This window comes from Vulpes vulpes, chromosome 12 (assembly GCF_048418805.1).
Source record: "Vulpes vulpes isolate BD-2025 chromosome 12, VulVul3, whole genome shotgun sequence".
In the NCBI taxonomy this organism is placed as follows: Eukaryota; Metazoa; Chordata; class Mammalia; order Carnivora; family Canidae; genus Vulpes; species Vulpes vulpes.
In genome coordinates, this window is record NC_132791.1 from 57,077,645 (window position 1) to 57,099,825 (window position 22,181).

At 36.1% G+C, this 22,181-nt stretch overlaps 1 protein-coding gene across 1 annotated transcript in view; it reads left to right on the forward strand.

Moving 5' to 3' along the window:
• FBN2 (fibrillin 2) overlaps nucleotides 1-22,181 on the forward strand; it is a 238,935-nt gene that overhangs the window by 107,178 nt on the left and 109,576 nt on the right. The window contains exons 8-9 of the mRNA XM_072728645.1: nucleotides 8,975-9,100; nucleotides 20,832-20,984. Of these exons, the coding sequence (XP_072584746.1) occupies nucleotides 8,975-9,100; nucleotides 20,832-20,984 (279 nt within the window). The remainder of the gene's footprint in view (nucleotides 1-8,974; nucleotides 9,101-20,831; nucleotides 20,985-22,181) is intronic.

Genomic DNA, 22,181 nt, shown 5'->3' on the forward strand with positions numbered 1-22,181 from the left:
TCTGCCTGAAAGGACAACTTTATTTGGAACAGGGAATGGAGAACTCTATACCTAAGGGCACTATCATACACAGTAGAAATTTTGGAGGGAGACAATTAAGGGGAGGTGAGTTGCCCAATGATTCAAGCAAAATAGTAGCACATCCAGAAAGTTAACAGAATTAGATAGAGTCCAGAAGAGCCCTCCTAGGATCCCACTCAACTCTGAGATTTGAGAAGGTTGTGGTATGTGCTAGGCTGCATGCACTCAGGAGCAGAATGTCGGACTTGAAAGCATTTCTCAAGCAACACACAGACCTATCAGTGCAGGACAGAGGCCTCACTGACACAAAAGGCTTCAAATCAATCTCTGACCAAAAACTGAATAATTTAAGCTACTCTGACCAAGGAGTGACTCCTAGGAAGCCAGGTTAAAAATTATAACACAGATGTCCCTACCCATGTGCAATTACATGTGTGCCCAAAGCTCTACCTCCTCAAGCGAGATCAGAGAGGGGACTTACAAACTACTCTTCCTTGGCTATACATGGGGCAAAAAACTCCATATACCCTTTTAACTGTGATAGCATCTTCTATGCCACATGCACATCTGGCAGCAAGCAGTAGAACTCTAACTGGCTAAGGGGCCTTAAGTACAAAATTTGACCAATCAGTACCTTGCACAGTCTATAGAAGACATACTTTAAAATAAAATATACACATGGGTTGAATATTAAAAGAAAAAAGATGCATCATATAAACCACAAACAGCTAGCTAGAATGGCTAACTTATTATCAGACAAAATAGATTTTAAATAAAAAATTGCTAGAAACATTTCCTAGTGATAAAAGGATTAATCTACCAGAGTTATGATTATAAAAATCTATATGCTCCTAACAACAGATTCCCAAATACATGAAGCAAAACTAACAGAATTGAAGGGAGAAATATACACTTTATCAACAATACTGGAGAATTCAATGCCCCACTTTCAGTTATGGATACAGTAATACAGCAATGAGGCAGAAAATAAACAAGGAACTAGAACAGTGAACAACATGATAAACTAATTAGATCTGACACACATCTGAAAAACACTCCACACAACAGAATATATATTATTCTTGAAATTACACAAAATGTTTTCCACAACAGACCATATGCTGGGCCATAAAACAAGGCTTAATAAAATTTGGAAAGATTGAAGTCATGAAAAGGATGTTCTCCAACCACAATGGAATTAAATGAAATTAATAACAGAAAGAAATTTGGAAGATTAACAAGTATGTAAAAATTAAGCAGCAGATTACTAAGTAACTAATGGTGCAGAGAAGATTCACAGGGAAACCAGAAAATAATTTGAGATGAATGAAAAAAAAAGAATAGGCAAAATTGTGAGATGCATTTCAAGCCATCCTTAGAGGGAAATCTCTAGCTGTAAAACACCTCTACTAAAAAGAAAGATCACAAACCAATAACCTAATCAGACTGAAAATAAGGAAAATTGAGCTCAGAAAATAATAGAGGATGTCAACAAAACAAGCAGTTGATTGAAAAGGTCAGCAAAGTTGACAATCCTTTAGTTAGACTGAACAAGAAAAAAACCTCAAATTACAAGTCATAAGTGAAAGAAAACACATCACCAGTGACCTACAAAAATTATCATAAAGTAATATAATGGCCAACTATATGCCAATAAATTAGACCACTTAGATAAAAAGAGTAAGCCCTTGAAAGACACAAACTACCAAAACTGTCTTTAGAAGAAATGGAAATATCTGAATAGATTTAATATTACATTGTGGTAACATGTTATAGCAATTGTAAAGAGATCCAATATCCTCAAGAAACTATTAGCACTTGGAATCCAACTACATACAAAAAGGATTATACATCATAATCATATATTCTCATTATATACACATACATATTTATTCCAGGAATTCAAGGTGGGGTTGTTCAGCCTTTGAAAAATCAAATAATGTAATACACCATCCAAATACTTGAATAATAAAAGACAAAAGCCATATAGTCATTTCAATAGATGAAAAAAATGCATTAAGAAAATCTGACACCTTTTCATGATAAAAATGATCAACAAATTAGGAATCAAAAGAAACATCCTTAACTTGATCAAGGGCAGTTATGAAAAACTATGGTTAACATATGTCCTGGCAAAAGAATGAATGTTTCTGACTAATGGAGCAGTTAGTTAAGAAAAGGGAATAAATAGTATCCAGATTAGAAAAGAGAAAGGAAAACTATCAATGTGCAGATGACATACCTTTGGTGGAGAAGATGTCAACTATAAAGTGAAAAGCTATCCATTGAAGTGAAGGAAGTGTCCTCTAAAAAACTATTGGAGCATGAGAGACACCTAACTCTGGGAAACAAACAAGGGGTGTTGGAAGGGAGGTGGGCGAGGGGTTGGGGTGGCTGGGTGACAGGCACTGAAGGGGGCACTTGACAGGATGAGCACTGGGTGTTATGCTATATGTTGGCAAATCAAACTCCAATAAAAAATATACAAAAAAAAAAGAAAAGAAAGGGGAGCTGGAATTTTTTTCATTAAAAATAAAAAAGGGGAAAAAAGACAATAAATAAATAAAAAACTATTGGATCCAATAAAAGAGTTCAGCCAGGTTGATGCTATGCAAACTTACGATGCAAACTTCAGTGGTTTTTAGTATATTCACAGGGTTGTGCAGTCATTGCTACAGCTTAATTTATGAATATTTTCATCCCTTCAAAAGTACTTCCATCTCATCAGTAGTCACTCTCCCTACCTCCCTCTAAGCTTTAGGGAGTAACTAACCTATATAAAACTAGAAGATCTACAACTAATAATGACTCATCTGTCTCTATAGGTTTGCCTGTTCTGGACATCTCCTATAAATGGAATCATAAAATATATGGTATTTCATAACTGGCTTGTTTGATTTAATATAACAATATATAAAACTCAGTTGCATAGCAATACACTAGTGGTGAACATTCTGAAAGTGAAACTAGGAAAAAGATTTCATTTATGATTGTATCAAAAAGAATAAAATTCTAGGGATACATTTAACATGGGAAGTGAAAGAATTTTTTTTTGAAGTGAAGGAATTTTACATTTAAAACTCCAAAACCCTTTTGAAAGAAATTAAAGAGGCTCTAAATAAATGGAAATATATTCCATGTTTGTAGATTGTAATACTTAATATTGTTAGGATGATAACATTTCCCAAATTGATGCAACACAATCCCTGTTGCAATCCCGATTTGCTTCCCCCCCACCCACTACAAATTAGCAGTCTATTCTAAGGCTCATATTGGAAATTCATATGCAAGTTATGTGTCAGATATAGGACACATATAAAAAACCTTTTCAACTCAGTTCTCTCATATTGCTAAAAACTGAACAAAGCAATTAGATATTTCTCCGAAGAAGTATAAGAAGCCAGTAAGCCTATTAAAATGTGCTCAACATCTTTAGTCATTAGGGAAATGCAAACCCAAACTACAGTGTGATACCACTTCACATTATTAAAATAAAAAAGATAATAATGACTTTTGGCAAGGATGTGGAGAAACTGGAATCTCCATACATTGCTAGTGGGAATTTAAAACACTATAGGTGCTTTGGAAGACAATTTAGCAGTTCCTCAATAAATTAAACATAGAGTTACCTTATGACTGAGCAATTTCCCTTTTAGGCGTATACCCAAGGGAGATGAAAACATAAAACTAGTACCCAAATGTTCATAGCAGCTCTTTCCATAATAGCCAAAAAATGGAAATAACTTGAATATCCATCAATTGATGAATGAATAAATGAATGAATAAAATGTGATATATCCATACACTGTAATATTATTCAACCATTAGAAGGAGGAAGTACTAGTGTATGCCACAACATTGATAACCTCGAAAATGTTATATTTTGAAGGGATGAAACTATTCTAAAATTAAGTTGTAGCAATGACTGCACAACCCTGTAAATATACTAAAAACCATTGAAGTTTGCACTGTAAGAAGATGAATTATACTACCATATAATATTTATATTTCAATAAAACTTTATGAATTGAAATGACTGAATTTTGAGTACACTTGATACACATCATGCATTCAAAATCTGAATAGGGGAAAGCAAACATTATTTTTCCATTATAGCTTATTTTACCATTTCAGTAATGCTTGTTCTCCTTATTTCAAATGCTTGAAATAGGTAGCAGCTTGCTCTGTTTAAAATTTAGTTGTGAATTTAAATAGCATATTAAATAACTGAAATTCAGTTTAAAGTGGAAATAAACCTTTTTTCCTATAATAAGAAAAATTATACAGAATAGTCCAGATACATATAGTTCCTTGACATTGACAGAAAGAAAATACGAATGCTTTTTTCAAACAAAATTTCTTATTTTATTTGTTTTAAGTTCTCTGTAGCATAATTGTTACATGGACTGCTTTATAGTATGACGTCCATATTGGAATTGACAGGATCTCTAGGGCCATGTTCTTAGAATTCAATGATATCTGAGATCACACTTAGCACTACTTACCAAATTATTCAACATATTCTGCTTAGAGTAAGATTTACAGTAAATGTTGTAAATGTTGGTTGACAAATATGAGGTTCTGTGGTTTGGCAGTCAAATCTGTCAGATGGTTTTGCTTAGATCTAATTTTCTTTTAGAAAAAAAACAAAAAAAGAAGAACCCTGTGCTCAACTTCTTCAAATTACCAAGCACTTTCTAGCCCTTCTCTTTCTTTACCCTTCCATGCTGTACTCAGTAACCCTCTCCATTTGACAGTGTCCTTGCTGGCCTTCATTCCTCATACTCTTCCTCTTCTTGCCCTCATTTTTCCTTCCTGGGTCTCCCATAATGGCCTTCTCTTCTTTTGACTCCTCTTAAATGGTGGTGGTTCTCAGAAGTGGCCTCCTTAACTTCTGTTCTCATAATTTATGTGTCTCCTTTGGACATCTCATTTATTGTCACAACTTCAAACATACTCCTCTGAGTTGGTGATAATTTACAAATGTATGTCTTTATGGCTCATGTCTTTATTCAGTTTCAAATTTGTAGCTATTCAGTTGGAATTGCTGACCACTTCTCTCAAAAATCTCAAGTTCAAAAAGTCTAAAACCCAGCCTAACCTTAAAATGTCTTCTTCCCTCCATATCCCATCCTCAGTTAATAGCACTACCATTATCTCTGTTGTTTATCAAACTAGAAGTCTAAGATATTATTATCCAGTAGCAAAGTCCTATTGATTTCCCCTTCTTTGTATCTCATGAATATGTGTTCTCTTCCTCATCATAAAGCCTACTCCATGCTTTCATCTTTGATCACTAGGCTGTTCATTATCTGTCCACATTACCCATAAGAATTGTCCTTCTAAAATATTGATTTGCCTATGTAATGCTCTTGTTCAGTTTAACCTCCTTCAGAGATACCACTGATCACCTCAGAATAAAAGCCAAAGTCCTTGGGAGGACTCTGCAGGATTCAGCATATGGCTAGCTATCTAAGCTCATCTTCTATCAACATCCTACCCATTCTGGTACATTTCCCATGCTTCAGGTGTGCTCTGTTTTCGGATGTACTCACCCATTCTGTTTTTTGGTTTTATTTTTTGTTTGTTTTTTGAGACTTTATTTATTTACTTGACCCAGAGGAACAGCAGAAGGAGAGGGAGAAACAGGCTCCATGCAGAGCTCAATCCCAGGACCCTGGGATCATGACCTGAGCCGAAGGCAGACACATAACTGACTGAGCCACTCGAGCGCCCCTTGTTTTAGTTTTTGTTCTTCTTTATTAGTCTAAAGTTGACTGTATTCCACTTAACCACAGTTGTTGGTTCAGAACTCCAGGACTTTGCCAACCAGCATATTCTCCTAGTTAGAGGAATGTAGTTCAGAACATTAGCACAAAAAAATGTTTGCTGTGTGCTCCTGGGAAAAAAATATTCTCCTTTCTAAGAGACAGCCACAGAAAGAGAAAGCCTGTCTTGCACTAGATACTCCAAAGATCTAGCCTAGAACTTCCCCATTAGGGAAGACAGCCTAAGGACGAAATCAAAGCACTGAGGAGGACGTAGTTGAGTGCATCTCAAAGAAACTGAGAAAGAGACATTGGCTTAAACCAACCCTGATGTTCATGCCATATGGACTTCAGATATGCATGCTATTCATTTTTTGGTTTATGTCCATTTAGACCACTTTTTCTGCTGTTTGCCAACCAAAGTCACCAAACTGATAAAGTTTTAAAGATTTTAATTTTTATTTGAGAGAGAGAATGTGTGCACATGTGTGTATGCTCAAGTTGGGAGAGTGGCAGAGAGAAAGAAAGAGAGAGAGAGAGAGAGAGAGAGAGAGAGAATCTCAAGCAGAGTCTGTGCTGGCATGGAGCCCGACCTGAAGCTTGATTTCATGACCCCATGGTCATGACCTGGGCCACTGAAGTGACCCTGATAAGTAAACTTTTTTTAAAAAGTCAAGGGATGGTTGTCCCCAGAGACACTTTAGTTATGCAGAGGATGAAAGAAACCAACTCCTTTTTTTAAGACTTTGCCTTTTCCCATGAATAGACTTATCACTCTTAAAAAGACTTCTGTATATCTTGCCAGGCAGTGTATGTTTTATATTTGTAAAGATATACTTTCAGATCTGATTGTTACATAAAATCTTGAAGAACTAATATTACAAAAGAGCTAAAAGCACATATACTTCCTACTATAAATTTTAATGCTAAGTTTAAATTTAAACTTATGGATAAATATTGGTTGGGCATGACTGCGTTGAAATGCAGGGTGTTTTGATCCATCCAAAAAAAAGAAAAAGAAGTGAATTTTTCCAATTTAGGTGAAAGCCTACCCTAAAATGAAATACATTGCTGTTGTTCGTGTAGGATCCCTAAATACTTTAGTAGGAGCCTTTTTTTCATACAATTACTTGGAAGCTAACCTCCTAAGGTTTCTAGTTAACTCTAAGAATTATGAAACATGGAGTTTTGCACACTAAAATATTTAATACGAAAACCACAAACTTAATGGCACTCCATGTGTTCTACTCTGTCCCAGATTTTTTTTTTTCCTTAAAGAAGAAAAATGTTAAGCATCTTTCATTTTTCTACTCTTTGTTGTCAGGGAGAGTATTTGGAAGTAGAGCACAAAGATGTTCTTTATGATGAAAGGAAATGCCTGGAAATGAGTTAATGCTTAAATGAAGGACCTAAGGTTTCTAATTTTTAAGAACTTAGATCAATCCTGAGCTCTTTACGTGCCTTGACTTTTGGTATGACTGTAGAAGATCAGAAAGCAGCTTAAGGTGTTTCACCTGTGTAGAGTTTGCTGCTCTACTGTGTACTCCTCTCTTTCATAGTCTTCCTTATCCTCAAGTGACTTATCAGTGTATTTGGTGATTAAAGCCCAGCTCTTCTAATTTCCTTTCTGTTCTGGATCCATGTTTGATTTTGTTAAGATGCACCACATGAAGATAGCAACACAAGACATAGTAGGCCCAAATTTGGCACACATGATTTCATTTTGTTGCATTAAATCTGATGGTAACTGCACCACATTATGTACTTGGTTCTCATGCAGTCAACTCATGTTAGAGTTCTGATCTCTCTTAGGGAATTGGTCAATTTTGATTTGTACCACTGTGCCTTCAGTGGCTAACTGCTAAGCCTCAAATGAAGATACTATTTCAGGGAATGCCTGAATCTTTTAACTTTTTTATATGCGAACATTCCAAGAAGATGCACAGGCTTCTACTTATTTCATGACACAGCTTGTAGGCAGGAGTAACTTGTCAGAATAAATGGAGGAAAAAAGAATGATTAGATCAATGGAGGAATTCAAGAATAAGTATTACCAACCATTTTTTAAATTGTGGGGTTTAAAATTTCTTTCCTTGTATTTACAAGAATATAATTTTTCCTGTTTCTTTATTGATACATTAAAAAATAAATTTATCCAACTTAAAAAAAACCTCAAAGAAACTTAAAAGCTCAGGTTTGCTTTTCCATAATCACTATGTTTATGACTTTTAAATCCTTCTCTGTATTTCATGGTCTTTGGTAGCTCTGTGCCCTAAAGAAGCTGGCCAACTCCTAGGCATCTATGGCTGGATTTTGCTCACAATTGCTCATTTCCTCTTAAATGCATTAGCAAATAGGTCCCAGTGAACTTAATTGTAGTTTTGTTTGACTTTCCACCTCTCCCTCTGCTTACTGAACTAGAAGAAAAAATATGTTAACGGTTATATAAATGGCCAAGTTTTCTGCGTTAATGAAAGTTTAGAAGAAAGCAGATCTTTCCTGAATGTGCAAGGGAATAGACTAGTCCCGACCTTGAGTAAGCAGAACCTGATAAGTGCAGGGAAGTACAATAAGAAAACTGGACCCCTCCCAAAGCCTCCCAACTTTGCCCTCTGCCATGTTTCTGTATTATTTTAGATTTAAAATTAATTCCCAGAATGTCATATATACCCATATTCAAATGGAAGTACAAAAACATATCCTGAAGCCAGATAGAAGAAAAAATTACTTGCTATCCTCCATTGGTCAAATAATTAGCGTGAAAATCAGCTATAAATTTTTAAACATATTTAGTTATTCCACATTTTAAAGTGTAATTCCTGTATGTGTTTTTTTAAAGGCTGTAGTAGGGATAATTCCCTAATTGATATAGAATGGAAACGAAAACACTGACATCTTTACTTATTTTCAATTTAAATTGTGCTTGGGGGTGGGGGAGAGAAGGATATAGAGTTTTGCTTTAGTTGGCATTGTTTTACTGCCATGGGAGTTTACTTTCATCTCAGTTCCCATAGATATGTGTGAGAAATTCTTTGGGGTCTGAAACAAGAGTATATTCAGGGTTATATGATCTGACCTAATCAACCATGAGTGCTCTGATACTCTTAAAAAAAAAAAAAAATCCCTTGTCCAAGCTGTTTAATGGAGGCCTTTCTCAATCATCTTCTCCTCCTTCCCTTGATTAGACATCGATGAGTGCAACGTCATTCCTGGGATATGTGAGACTGGAGAGTGTTCCAACACCGTGGGAAGCTATTTTTGCATTTGTCCACGTGGATATGTAACCTCAACAGATGGCTCTCGGTGCATCGGTAAGCCTTGGATTTTTGAAGCCATGATACAGAGCTTCTTTATAATAACAGAATAGCCCAAACATGTATGAAGATGGCAACAATTATAAAATCATTGGGAAAAATACCTGAAAAGGTTGTTTAAAATAAATGGCACCACTATTGAAGGATTGATAGACCAGGTGCTCTTTGCAAAGACTTCAGTTTCAGAAGCCATCTGGGTTTGTTTTATGTTGTCAAAGTCATTTTGGAAATGAATAAAGACTTCCTCAAGACATTGCTCTTTCCCAGTGCTAGAGACACAATGGCAGAAGAAAGATTTTTTTTTTTTTAAATCTGCCTTGGGAGACAGAATGTAGTAATTAAAGCTTCTTTCCTTGGTATGAATCACGAATGTAGTCAATGTCTTATTTACTTAGAGCTTGTTTATTCCAGTGAAAAGAGTTTTTACAAAAAAGAAATTGACACCTTTAATTTTGTGTTTTAAGTATAGTTAAAGTAAAGCCAAATATATGTGTATGTTTTCCTTTGTTTGGAAAGATGAAACAGTGTTTCTCGGTCATGGTCTGGGTCATTCATTATTGAGCAAAGCTTAAACTGAGGGCCACCATCCAACAGTGAATGTGAGAGGTGTAGATCCTGCCTTCAGAATACTGTATTGTCATCATATATACTAGTAGAAGAATAGCAATGGCCATAATAGAAAAAACAGAGTTAGTGGGAGTAAAAATAATCATTACCATTTATGAAATACATGCCATGTATAAGGTACTGCACATCTATATTACTCCCATTATCTCAGAGCTGTGTGGCCCTGGGGAAGCTACTGACTCCTCTCTGCCTCAGTTTTTTTCTAGTAAATGTGCAATAAAACATTTTTTATTATTATTAGGAGGAGGAGGAGACGGACGTGCCTCTGCTGGACCTGTATGTTACATAATCCTTATAATAGCCCTGTGTGATAAGTGTAATTACTCAGATTTGCAGACCAAGAAATTGAGGTTCAGAAAGGATAAGGACTTACACAATGGTGCAGAGCCAGTAGACGGAGCCAGTGCTCTGTTACTGCCACACTACACTGTCTCCTTAGCTACTTTAAGGTGTGAGGCACTTTACCTGTGCCTAGATATCAAGGTCTCTAGTGTGAGTGGTTTCTCCAGCACCATGCTGCCAGTCTGCTTCAATAGGTAGGATGTCTCCGTCTGGCCTTCCTCTCCCATCTTAGAGTAATGATATTTGAATAATAGTTGTTTGTTCTTTATAATGCATGAAAGTTCCTATCTTACTTTAGGTCAAACATTTCATGTGGAATATTAAGTCTAGAAAATGGAGAATGTTAACTGGCTTTAGAATCAGTATGCCCATTGACTCACTGCATGTAAGTAATTCATTTAATATAATTTTGAAGTCAGAGGTTTATGAGAGTTGAAAACTAGTAGAACTACCTCCACTTGGCTTGATTTTTCTAAAACAATATATGTACACACACATAAACACATGCATCAGCTTTGAAAAGGCATGGATTAAACACTGTAGGAGGAATACCAATGTGGGAGTCATCACTGAATATCATTGGCTCATACTGTAGACCCTAGTTTCAGGAAACTTGTGTTCTAGAATATGGCTAGAAGCAAAAGGGAGGCTGGAGAAGTAAGTGAGGTTATTGTTGTGAAGTTCTGGAAATCCACATAAGGTGTATGTATTTTATTATATACAGTGGAATAATTGAAGGATTTTGAGAATTGATTGGAGTGGAGGTGGTAAGGGGTGAGAAGAGAAGCAAACTAGTTAGAAAAGAGGAATTTAACACAAATAATTCCAAATTATTTCTTTATATTTGATTTTTTAAAATTTCTAAATATTTGTTTCGTCAAAAAAATTTGTGTTCACTTTCCCTTTTGCATTGAAAAGCAGGCATATTCTTCATTATATTCCGATAATCATGATTAAGACTCCCAGTGATTTATGGAGGTTGTTTTTCTTTGCTGTCAGATATTTGGTTTACCATGAAATTATAATAATAAGTTCTCTTTATCCCTTGCCTGTCTCTATAAAGTATCCCTTGCCTGTCTCTATAAAGTTCTAAATCTTGACCTGGACATTCAAAGCCCTTTAGAACCTGGTACCAGCCTGTGTTCAAGACTTGTTGCTAATGATTTGCCACCTCACCCTCACATTTCTGTCACTATTCTGCATGACCACACTACCACGCCTTTGCCCACAACATCCTCTCTTCTAAAGCATCTTGATTTCCTGACTCACCCTCCTTGTCACCAATTAGATATTCCATTTCCTTCTTGGGCAAAATTGATCAGCCCACCCATAATATTTTTCATTTTCTTCATTTCTGGCTTTATCACATTGTATGGATACTTGTGCTTTATTTGTTGGCCATACTGTACGCTCCATTGATCCTAATTTATACTGTTCCCTCAGAGCCTTACGTGGTGGTTGTAGAGAAGTTCGAGCTCAGTAAATCTTTTAGAAATGAATGGGCAAACCAACAAATGGATTAAGTAGATGATGTTGAATGTGAGAATTTTGTGTTGGTTAATAACTGCTTTCTATCATTTGGCATCCTGCTGGACATGATGTGGTTGCCCCTGAGTTACAGTCCAGAGTACTCCCAAGATAAGAGTCTGCTTGAACTTTTGTGGTACATATGAATCCTCATTCATTCCAGGGTCAACATCCTGACCCGGGAACAAAAGAGATCCCCTAAGGAGGGAAGAGTGACTCTCCACAATTATAAAACCACTGTTAAAATTAGGCAGCTTAAAATTTCTTTGAATAACTGTGTTACATTTGGAATAAGTATGTGTTTTCCAAACAAATCTAACATTTTAATGTGTCAGAGATCTTTGATTTTGATTTTTTAAATCTGAGTCTATTTTCTTACACTGAATTTATGATTGAATTATGTATATCATGGATATGTCCATGTTATTTATTTTGTAACTATATATATATATACCACCAGTAATGAATTGGGTGGACTCAAAACTTTTTCTTGAGTATGAAACTGTACGTTATCTGCCCTTTTGTTCTGAGAGTGACATACGCTGATTGCTGCCCCAATTTCTTATTCTAGTTAACAAAAATATCTAAAAATATATCACATTATAAAGCACCAATAAGGGGGCACCTGGGTGGCTCAGCAGTTGGGTGTCTGCCTTTGGCTCAGGTCGTGATCCCAGGATCCGGGATCCAGTCCTGCATTGCAGGGAATCTGCTTCTCCCTCTGCCTGTGTCTCTGCCTCTCTCTCTCTCTCTCTCTCTCTCTCTCTCTTTCTTTCTCTCTCTCTCTCTCTCTTTCTTTCTCGCTCTCTCTCTCTCATGAATAAATAAAATCTTTAAAAAAAAATAAAGCACCAATAAACCACCTCTTTTCTTTTATGTGTAGGAAAACAATTTCATATGGCAGAAGAATTGAGTTGGGCATTTTAATTTTAATCTAGGATATTCTCATTTTACTGAATATAAAAGTCAAATGCCTAATGTAGTCTTATCTAGGATGTTTTATCAAGTTTTTTTTTTAATATCCAGGACAGAGCTTTCTTTTCAACATAGAATACTAACACATGTCAGTTCTAAAAAGAGGAGAAACCTGCCTAATAATCATTTTCTTAGAAGCATTTTTAATAGAACAATGTGATGACTCTTATGTCATTTTGGAACCTCTGGTGTTATTAGTACCTAATTTCCACATTGTAATACAGGCAGAGAAAATGACTAGCAGACAGCTGAGTAATTAGTGAGCTGATTAGAGCAGTGAGAAAATTCTGTATGCAAGATGATATGCTTGCTGATGTGAACCCAAAGCCAGTGGGGACCCCTAAGCAGAAAGACTTGAAAGTATCAGTCAGCAGCAACGCCAGCAAAATTCAGGAAATGAGAATAAGCACGTAGAAAATCTTGTGGCCACAACATTCTAGGACATTTTCTTGAGCCTTACAAAAGTTTCAGTGCACAATATTGTCTTAGAGTATTCTTAAGCAAACAAAACCTGAAAACATAATGTGAAAAAATAATAGTAGAAAATGTTTGAGGCCGTGAGTGATTAAGTGCTAAATCATTTTGTAGGTGGGTGCTATGAGTCAAAGCGTCTTAAGGAAATGGCTATTGAGGTAGACTTTGGCACACAGGTAGTTGCTGCACAAAGGGAGCAGGACTGTGCCCAGCAAGAAGAAAGCCATGAGCAAGCCTACAGATGCAGAAAGTGTCTGAGGGGCTCCAGAGAGGGTGTGAAGAGTTTATCTGACTGAGAAGGAGAGCTGAGGGAGGAAATAGTTAGAGACCAAACAAGAAAGATGGTTGAACTTAAGATTCTGTTGCTACGATTCTTAACTTCTCTGCTGAGAAGTTTCAGATCGATTCTGATGGCACTGAGTCCATCAAGATTTTCAAGCAAGTCAGAGATCATAGATGAAAATCAATGGGGGAAAGAACTTGCTGTTATTACTGCAGTTGTTTGTGTGGCGACTGGTGTTGGTCACGTGTGTATGGTATTTGCAACAAAACACTTGAGGGATAACCCAAAATGCCTAAAAATGTTTAACTGAAGGGAGAAGGGGAGACAGGGATGCAGTAGTACACTACGTAGTGTTTTACTTTTAACTTCAGCATCACGTACACCTCATCTGGTGGAACAGGGATACTAGTTTTAATTAAGAACAAAGGTCCTAGAAAGAAAAGGTTAGATGGTAAGGAAAAAAACACTTCACAATTTTAAAGTAAGAAATAATCCTAGGAGCCACAGTACTCCTGTTTCTTTAATTGTTCCCAGTTCTAGTTAGTCTTGTGTAATAGAAACATGAAAGCCAACATGAAGTATTTTAGGAATAGCAGGAATCTGCAGAATTCATCAGGGGGAACTGAGTTTGGCTCCAGACTGTCACAGAGGCAGGTGCAATCCTCTGGGATCAGGGGATAAAGCCTGAGACAATGGCTGCCATTTATCCAACACCTAGGATCACTAGAATTCTAACCTGAGCTAACCTTACCCGCGTTTTCCGGCTGAATCCTTCATTTCCAATGAGCAAAACTCATTCAACAGGAGATCTCTTTATTTTGAGGTACAATCCCCAGCTTTTACAAGGTTTTCATCACATCGTCTAATTAACCATTAGTTCTCAAATCAAGCTTAGAGTAAATGTCAAGCCATGAGGAAACTCTGATAAGCATTCCATTATTTTGCCTCAAGATACATTTATATTTTAATCAGAGAAGATGAATTGCTTCCTCCTTCACAGTGGGGCTTTAAATGAGACTTCATGTAAACCTTGTTCAGGAATGTAGTGAGGGTGATAGATTGTTAGAAAAATAGACTTGTTTTCATTACTTCTGACATATCAGTCCAGCAGTTAAACATACACCAAGCATCAGAAGGATTTGTCCTTATTGTGAAATAAATATGCCTCATCTGCCTTTGCCCTGAATAATTCCCTATTTCAAGGGATGGTGTGCCTAGACAGCTCCCATTTCTATCAGGTGCCTTTTTTTTCATTCCAGACATTCTTCCCTGTGACATGTTTTCAACACAGTGCTTTCTTGGGACCATGCAGTTTTTGTATGCAAACAAAAGAGTCACTGCTTTGTGTCAAAATGTATTTTGGGGGAGACCTTAACTATGATGCATCAAATTGATCTGTTTCTTATCCTAGTATGTTTTTGATACACAGGATTGGAAGTAGATGGTCTACCTCCCTGATATTACTAGGAGAAACTAATTGTAGAATTTATGAAAAAAAGTTATGATTTATTTTCTAAGCCTCTCTTTCTGCTCTCTACTCTCTCACAAATGACATGGTTTCCTCCAATTTGTATCTTAGGGACTGACCAGAGATTTTTGAACTGTGTAGAACAGTGGTTATTTATACTTACTGAATTTGAAGACCACTCTTTGATATAGAAGGATTTTTTTTTTGATCCACACAGGGTGATAATTCAGTATCTTTGAGACATTGCATAATGGAAAAGCAACTGGGTATTTAGTAATACATTTAAGTGAATTTGTATTTTATTGGTCAAAATGCAGTCTCCATATATATGGGAATCACAGTAGTGCCTTCATATGGTGAGGCATTATATACTTGCATTGCATGTTCAATGTAAACACAGATTTGTGGACTTCTCACAATATTATTGCAGACTCCCGTAGTTTGGGACTGGTATAGATTCCTCATGATCCCTGATGAGCACCTACTCATTTTTATACATATTACCTTATTTCCAGTTTTTGGCCTACGAGTTGTTTAAAGTGTATAGGGTTTCCCTGGTTTGCAAATTTTCCCATGCTTGAAAAAAGATGTATTTTCTCCCATTGTTGAAAAGATATATCCTTTAGATCAAACTTGTTTCCTGTGCTGTTCACATTTTTTTCTTTATTTACTGAATTTTGTCTACCATATCTATCAGTTACTGAAAGGGTTGTCTGAATATCCCACCATAATAGTGAATTCTCAGTTTCTTCATGTGGCTCTTCACGCTTTGTTTCTCTATTTTGCTGTTATGTTACAAAATGATGAATATTTAAAGTATTATATTTTCCTGATAAATTGAGCCTTTTTTCCAATATGTATTGACTCTCTAAAATTCTTTACTTTTCGGGATGCCTGGGTGGCTCAGTGGTTGAGCATCTGCCTTCGACTCAGGTCATGATCCTGGGATCTGGGATCAAGTCCCGCATCGAGCTCCCTGTGAGGAGCCTGCTTCTCCCTTTGCCTGTGTCTCTGCTTCTCTCTCTCAGTCTATGTCTCTCATGAATAAATAAATAAATCTTAAAAAAAAAACTCTTTACTTTTCTCCTTGGTCTGTTTCTAAATACTCTTTGTCGATTTTATCTCATTATCATGCTTCACATTTTTGTGAGTGGATGCTAGTGGGTTTAAATATATGCCTGCTGTGTATTTTTTCCTCAGTCTTTCTTCTTCCTTAGGTTGTAAATGTATCTCCTCCAATCGAAATCTAAAATTTTTTGAAGTTTTTTCAGTCAGAAAATCTTTGTCTTTTAGGTTGAGCTTTAAATCCATTTGTATTTGTTATAGTAACCAATATGTTTTTATTTTGGTTACCTTCTTTGTGCTTTCCACTTTTTTTTCTTTGTTACTTTTTTCCTGTATCTCTCTCTCTCTCTCTCTCTCTCTTTTGGTTCTCTCTCCTCCCCCACACTCTGATTTTTAAACTTTATTGTTTAGAAATTATATACTTCCGTGGTTTTAGTGGTCATCCTAGTATTTTAAGGTTCATATGTAGCTTAAAGCCAAAAATTATCTGGATTTTACTCATATCTAAACAATAAAAGAGTATTGAAATGCTCACACTTTGCCCCCTCCCAACTTAAAAAAAAACTCTAGCCAGTTGCCACTTTGTATTTGCAACAAATTAATCATTATCATTGTTTTGTAGTATTTTAGTGCTTGTTTATACATACCCATATATATAACTATTTTTCCTCATTATTCCTTCATATATTTCAAACCTTCTGTTTGGAATCATCTTTTGCCTAAAGAATCTTTTCTACTGGGCATCTGGGTGACTCAGTTGGTTAGGCATCCACTCTTGATCTCAGCTCAGATCTTCAAGCTCTACATTGGGCTCTATGCCCAGCATGGAGCCTGCTTAAATTAAAAAAAAAAAAAAAAAGAACCCATTCTAAAATTTCCTTTAGCAAGAATCTTTTGGTAGAAATTCTTTCTTTTTTGTATGTGTTCCTGAAAATCACATTAATTTTCCCTTTGGAAAGATGGCTTCTTGGGATACAGAATTTTAGGCTGACAGCTATTTTATCATAGTGTACAGAAGGGACAATATTCCATTGCTGCTATTAAGAGGCCAGTGATTGGTTTAAATGTTCCTTAATAGGTAATCTGTGTCTCTTTCTAGCCATTTTTAACATCCTCGTTTTTTCTTTGTTGGTCTGCGGTTTCACTGTGATGTGCTGAGCTCTGGATATTTTAAAAAAATTTTCCCACTTTAGATTTATTGGATTTCATAGATCTGAGATTGTCTTGCAACATTGTTAGAAAGTTCTAAGCTAGTATCTGTTGAATATTGCCTCTCCCTCAACCTGCTTTATTACTTCTTTCTAGTACCCTTACTAGATGTATGTTACCTTCTCATGCTCACCTCCATATTTCTTAACCTGTTTTAAAAGAATATTTTCCGTCTCTTGTCTCTCTGAACTACACTGAAGATAAATTATTCAGATATATTTTCAAGGTAACTAATTCTCTTTTCATCCATATGTAGTATACCATTTGATATATCCACTAAACATTTTTTCAGTTATGATAGTTTTCATTTACAGTGTTTCACTGAATTTCTTTAAGTCTCTTCTTTCATGGTTTATGGATTCTATTTACCTGTTCATATTTGTCTATTTTAATTGTCTTAAGCATATTGAATATCATTTAGTTCTAATTAATATCTAATGAATTGTTATTAAAAATAATTACAAATTGTCAAAATCAGTCTGACCATTCTATATTTGATATCTGATGCTTATCAGCTGCTTTTGTTCATGGAACCTTGTTTCTTTATGTGTTATATATTTACTCATTTAGCCGTTTATGTATTTTCTTCTTAGCCACTCCTCTATTTTTGGGGACTTGTCTATGGGAATTCTTTGAGACCTGTGTAATATTAGTTTCTCATTGGTCCTGTTTTGCTTTTGCCAATTGCTTGGTATCCCTGAGAGACCTCTATGTAGTATAATCTTCCTTTGAAGTTTTCCAGACCACAAACCTACTATCAATTGAGACATCGAAGCTCTCTGTTTAAGGAAGAACTTGTGGTTAAAGATTCTTAGGAGAGATTTATTTTTTATTTTTTTATCTCCACTCAGTCCTGAGGTGTAAAGATAGGCAAGTCTCTAAGCTGCCCACCTGTGTACAGTATAGCTTTGTACAAAAGATTACTTATGGTTCTTTGGGGCATGTAGTTGATGAGAGAGTTTCCTATTAAGTTTTGTGCTAGATTTTTTTTATCTTGTATGCCCTAGCAGCCCTGTGGAAGTACCAAGGCTGAAGTTCAGAGTTTCCAGAGCTTTGCAGAAGCTCTAAATCTGAAATCTAGATGTGTGCTTACCTCTTAAGATTCCCATTTTCGGGACGCCTGGTCTGCCTTTGGCTCAGGGCATGATCCCAGGGTCCTGGGATCAAATTTCATATTAGGCTCCCTACAGGGAGCCTGCTTCTCCCTCTGCCTATGTTTCTGTCTCTCTCTGTGTATCTCTCATGAATAAATAAATAAGTAAAATCTTTTTTAAAAAAGATTCCTATTTTCACTTCATTGTGAGTCTGTATTTTTCCCTTTCTTTCATGACAGTTGGGTAATGTATTTTTAAAAATATTTTTTCAAATTTTATGCAGGATGTTCCAGTTGGGAGGGACATTCAGGGTAGCTGATCCACTATTCTGCTGGAAAAGAACAAATACTGTTTTATTTAATTCTGCCACTAACCCTGTTCCATGAGGAAGAAGAGTTAAATATAGCTACGAAATCAATCAAATCTTAGTAAGATTTCGAGGGAAGACCTAAATCTTCTGATTCAAGGATGTGGGTTTGTTTTGTTTTGTTTTTGTTTTTTCTCAGATTCATTGGTACAACCTCCTCCTTGCAGGAGAATTAAAGAAAGAAACACATTCAACCCACTTTGTAATACTGAGTGTGTTTTGTAACCACAATTATTGTTGAGTTCAGAACTTTCTTATCTACATTTACATCCTATTCTTGAGGAATGTAGCAACTGAGTAAATTTAGGAATATGATACTTGGGGTTTCTGGAATAAATATTCCAGAACTTATTTTCCTGCCTCATTTTTGGGCACAGAAATCTACCTGTGAACTTATTCCCAGTGGCAGGCTGTCCAAGCCCAGCTTGTGAGGTTTATGAAATGTCTGCGGTGCTTTCAAGTATGCATGCATGCTTCAAATTTAGTACTTCACTTTTGGGCATACTAGGTTTCTTTTGGGAAATGAAAGGCGGTGTTCTGATTCTTACAGGGAGTACCTTAAAGCCAATTCACTTATTGAACAACAGCTTAGAAGCAACCTGGATGTACTACAGACCATTTGAGAAAGTAAAATACTTATTTTAAACTCTGTATCCTGTATAAAAAAATAGACTTTACCTATTAATGGAATTTTTAATAGTTTCATCTACATTATTGATATGCAGCTCCTGATTGTTGCAGTACATATTTCTTCTTGCAGTCATAGACAAAACTTCTGCAAAGCTTCTTGATGAAAGTTAAATAATATATATTGCTTACAATAAAGGCAATTTTAGTTTATTTAAGCCCATAAGGCTTACAGATGATATTAGCATTGTATACTTTTGGAACTTTGCATTTTATGTTCTCTTTTGGTGATGTCTTTCACCCTTTATCTACTGTTATGATCCATTCTCTACCCTGCTGCTAGGGTGATGTTTATTATAGTCATGTTTGATCATATTGCCACTCTACACCCAATGCTGCAAGATAATCCACAACCTTCTTACCATAGCATCTTTCCAGGCCCCATGGTTACAACTTGGTCCTCACCTTACTTTACTTGTCTTTACCATTTGCATAACCCATTGCCCTTAATTCTTGAAAGTATCTTATCCAGCCTCACGGCTTATAACTGCATGAGTACACAGGTCATTCATAGGTATACATCTTCAACCTAACCATTCCTCTGGGTTCTAGGTTCCTATATTCAACATCTCAAATGTAAAAGATTTTAAAGAGAAGCCTTGTGCTAAATCTCCTAATCTTGCTTTTTCCTCTTTTCTTCCCATCTCAGCTGTCTTAAGTCAAAAACTTAGGAAATTTCCAAGACTCTCTTTCTCTCATACTGCACTCCCAAGCAAGTTCCCCCTGGGCTGTGCCTTCAGAGTATGTCTGTCCTCTGACCACTCTCATCATTGTCACCACTGCCACCATCATCCAAGCCACCATTATCCCTTACTGATTACCTTCACTGGCATTCCTGCACTCACTACAGTCAACAGGCCAAGAGATCTTTAAAAAGTAAACCATTATCTATCCTCTAATTGAAAGGATCCAGTGACTTGTATAGCACTCCACATAAAATCCGAAAATCCTTCTCTAATGATCTTACAATATTATACATGGTCTTGCCCTCTGAACTCAGTCATCTGTGCTCCCTTTTGTGTTCCTTCTCTGGCCACATTGGCCCCTTGATTTTACACACATCAGGCCCATCCCTGCTTCTTCTTTGAACTTCTCTTCCTTCAGATAACTGAGTGGTTCATGCCTCACATTATGCAGGTCTCTGCTCAGATGTCTCAGAGGAGCTGTTTGTGATCAACTGTCTAGAATAGCAACTATATCAGTCAGGTATTTGGTTAACAAACAACCATAAACTCTCAGTGGCAAACAATACTATGCACCTGCAGGTCAGCTAGGGATTGGATAATCTAGGCAGGGATTGGATTCTTGCTTTCCTTCAAGCTCTGGGCCTGTCTGGGCTTGGCTTCTCAATGTAATATGAGTATATATCTGCTTCATGCCTTTCCTTTCTATATCCCTGGGGTACAGCATGGAATAAGTGTTCAGTGAATGTGCAATCAGTAAGTAAGTGAAGAAATGAACAAATGTCATAGAAACTAAGAGAATAAATAGGTATAATAGAGGTAAGTAGAATAATCCCCTTCACTTAGCCTCTTCTGATATGTAAAATAATTGACACCAGACCCTGAAATAATTCTGCCTTGCCTTCTGTTTTCTTCCCACATGTTCAGATCAGAGAACAGGTACGTGTTTCTCGGGCCTGGTGAATGGTCGCTGTGCACAAGAGCTCCCGGGCAGAATGACGAAAATGCAATGCTGCTGTGAGCCTGGCCGCTGCTGGGGTGTTGGAACCATTCCTGAGGCCTGTCCTGTCAGAGGCTCTGGTGAGCAGCTGAGTGCTAGTCCCTCAGGACAGGTGGTGGTAGGAAAATTAGCAATGCTTGTGTACTTTGCTGTCCTCCTTGAAGTCAAGTCATATGTGTATTCTTTTTATGGTCTTCAGTGTGACTGAGCTGTTTCTGTGAGGGACAGGGCTGCATTGTTTATTTGTATCAATTTTGATTTTATCCATTTTATTAATATCAGAAAAATTCCCAAAACCTGATTATGGCTTGTCTTGGTGCAAATATTTTTTAAAAATTATTTTGAACATCAGTATTTCAGTTCAGTTTTAAAATCTCCTGATCTTTCATTTCAGAGCTTTGAGTTTATTCAAGTACATTAATTTATATTTTATTTTAGGAGTGTCCTTAATTTCTAGTATCCCAATCCTTGAAGATATTTCCCCTTTTTAATGACCTGAATGTTAAGAATAAAAGGGTAGGAGGATACCTCTCATTCACTTTGCTGTATTAACTAACCGTATAGCTGGGCCATATCAGGAAATTACTTTAGGATAAATGAGAAGTAGCTCCTCTTATTAATGTGATACAAATGATAAATTAGGATTAAAGTTTATCAATCATATAAAGGCACATCAATATGTTTTGTCATATTGTCTTTATGTTAAATTATGGTATTATGGAAATAAACTTTTTGAACTATGCTTATCAAGATATGTATCTATATGTACTGTTACGGAGAAAAGATAAAAGCCCATTCTTTCAAAATTTCTAAGCTATAAAATATCAAAATTGAGTAATAAAAGCTTTAAAATGCACCATTAATGTATAGTACACAATTTTGGAAATTTATAGTCTTACTAGTAATATATAACAGTAATGTTAATACTGAAACAATTGCTTAACTTAAATTTCATTTCTACTGACATGATGTTCTAATTCTGAGAACCAATGAGGAAATAAGGAGCTTGCTTCTTTTCTCTAAGTTTTGATACTTTGACAAATAAGGAGCAGATTGAAAAGCTAACTAAACACTGTTTTCTGTTAAAGTCTACATACTAATACCATAAAACAAAGAAAGGAGATGGGAAAAATCTATAGGTATGATACTGAGGACTTTACAAATAAAACCAAATCTACAGAATGAATTACTGAGTGCTTTAATTTTCATCCACTTAAGTAAATTTCTTGCATTCGTAGTTCCATCTGGAATTTTACGAGTGGCACTTGGGTACATGA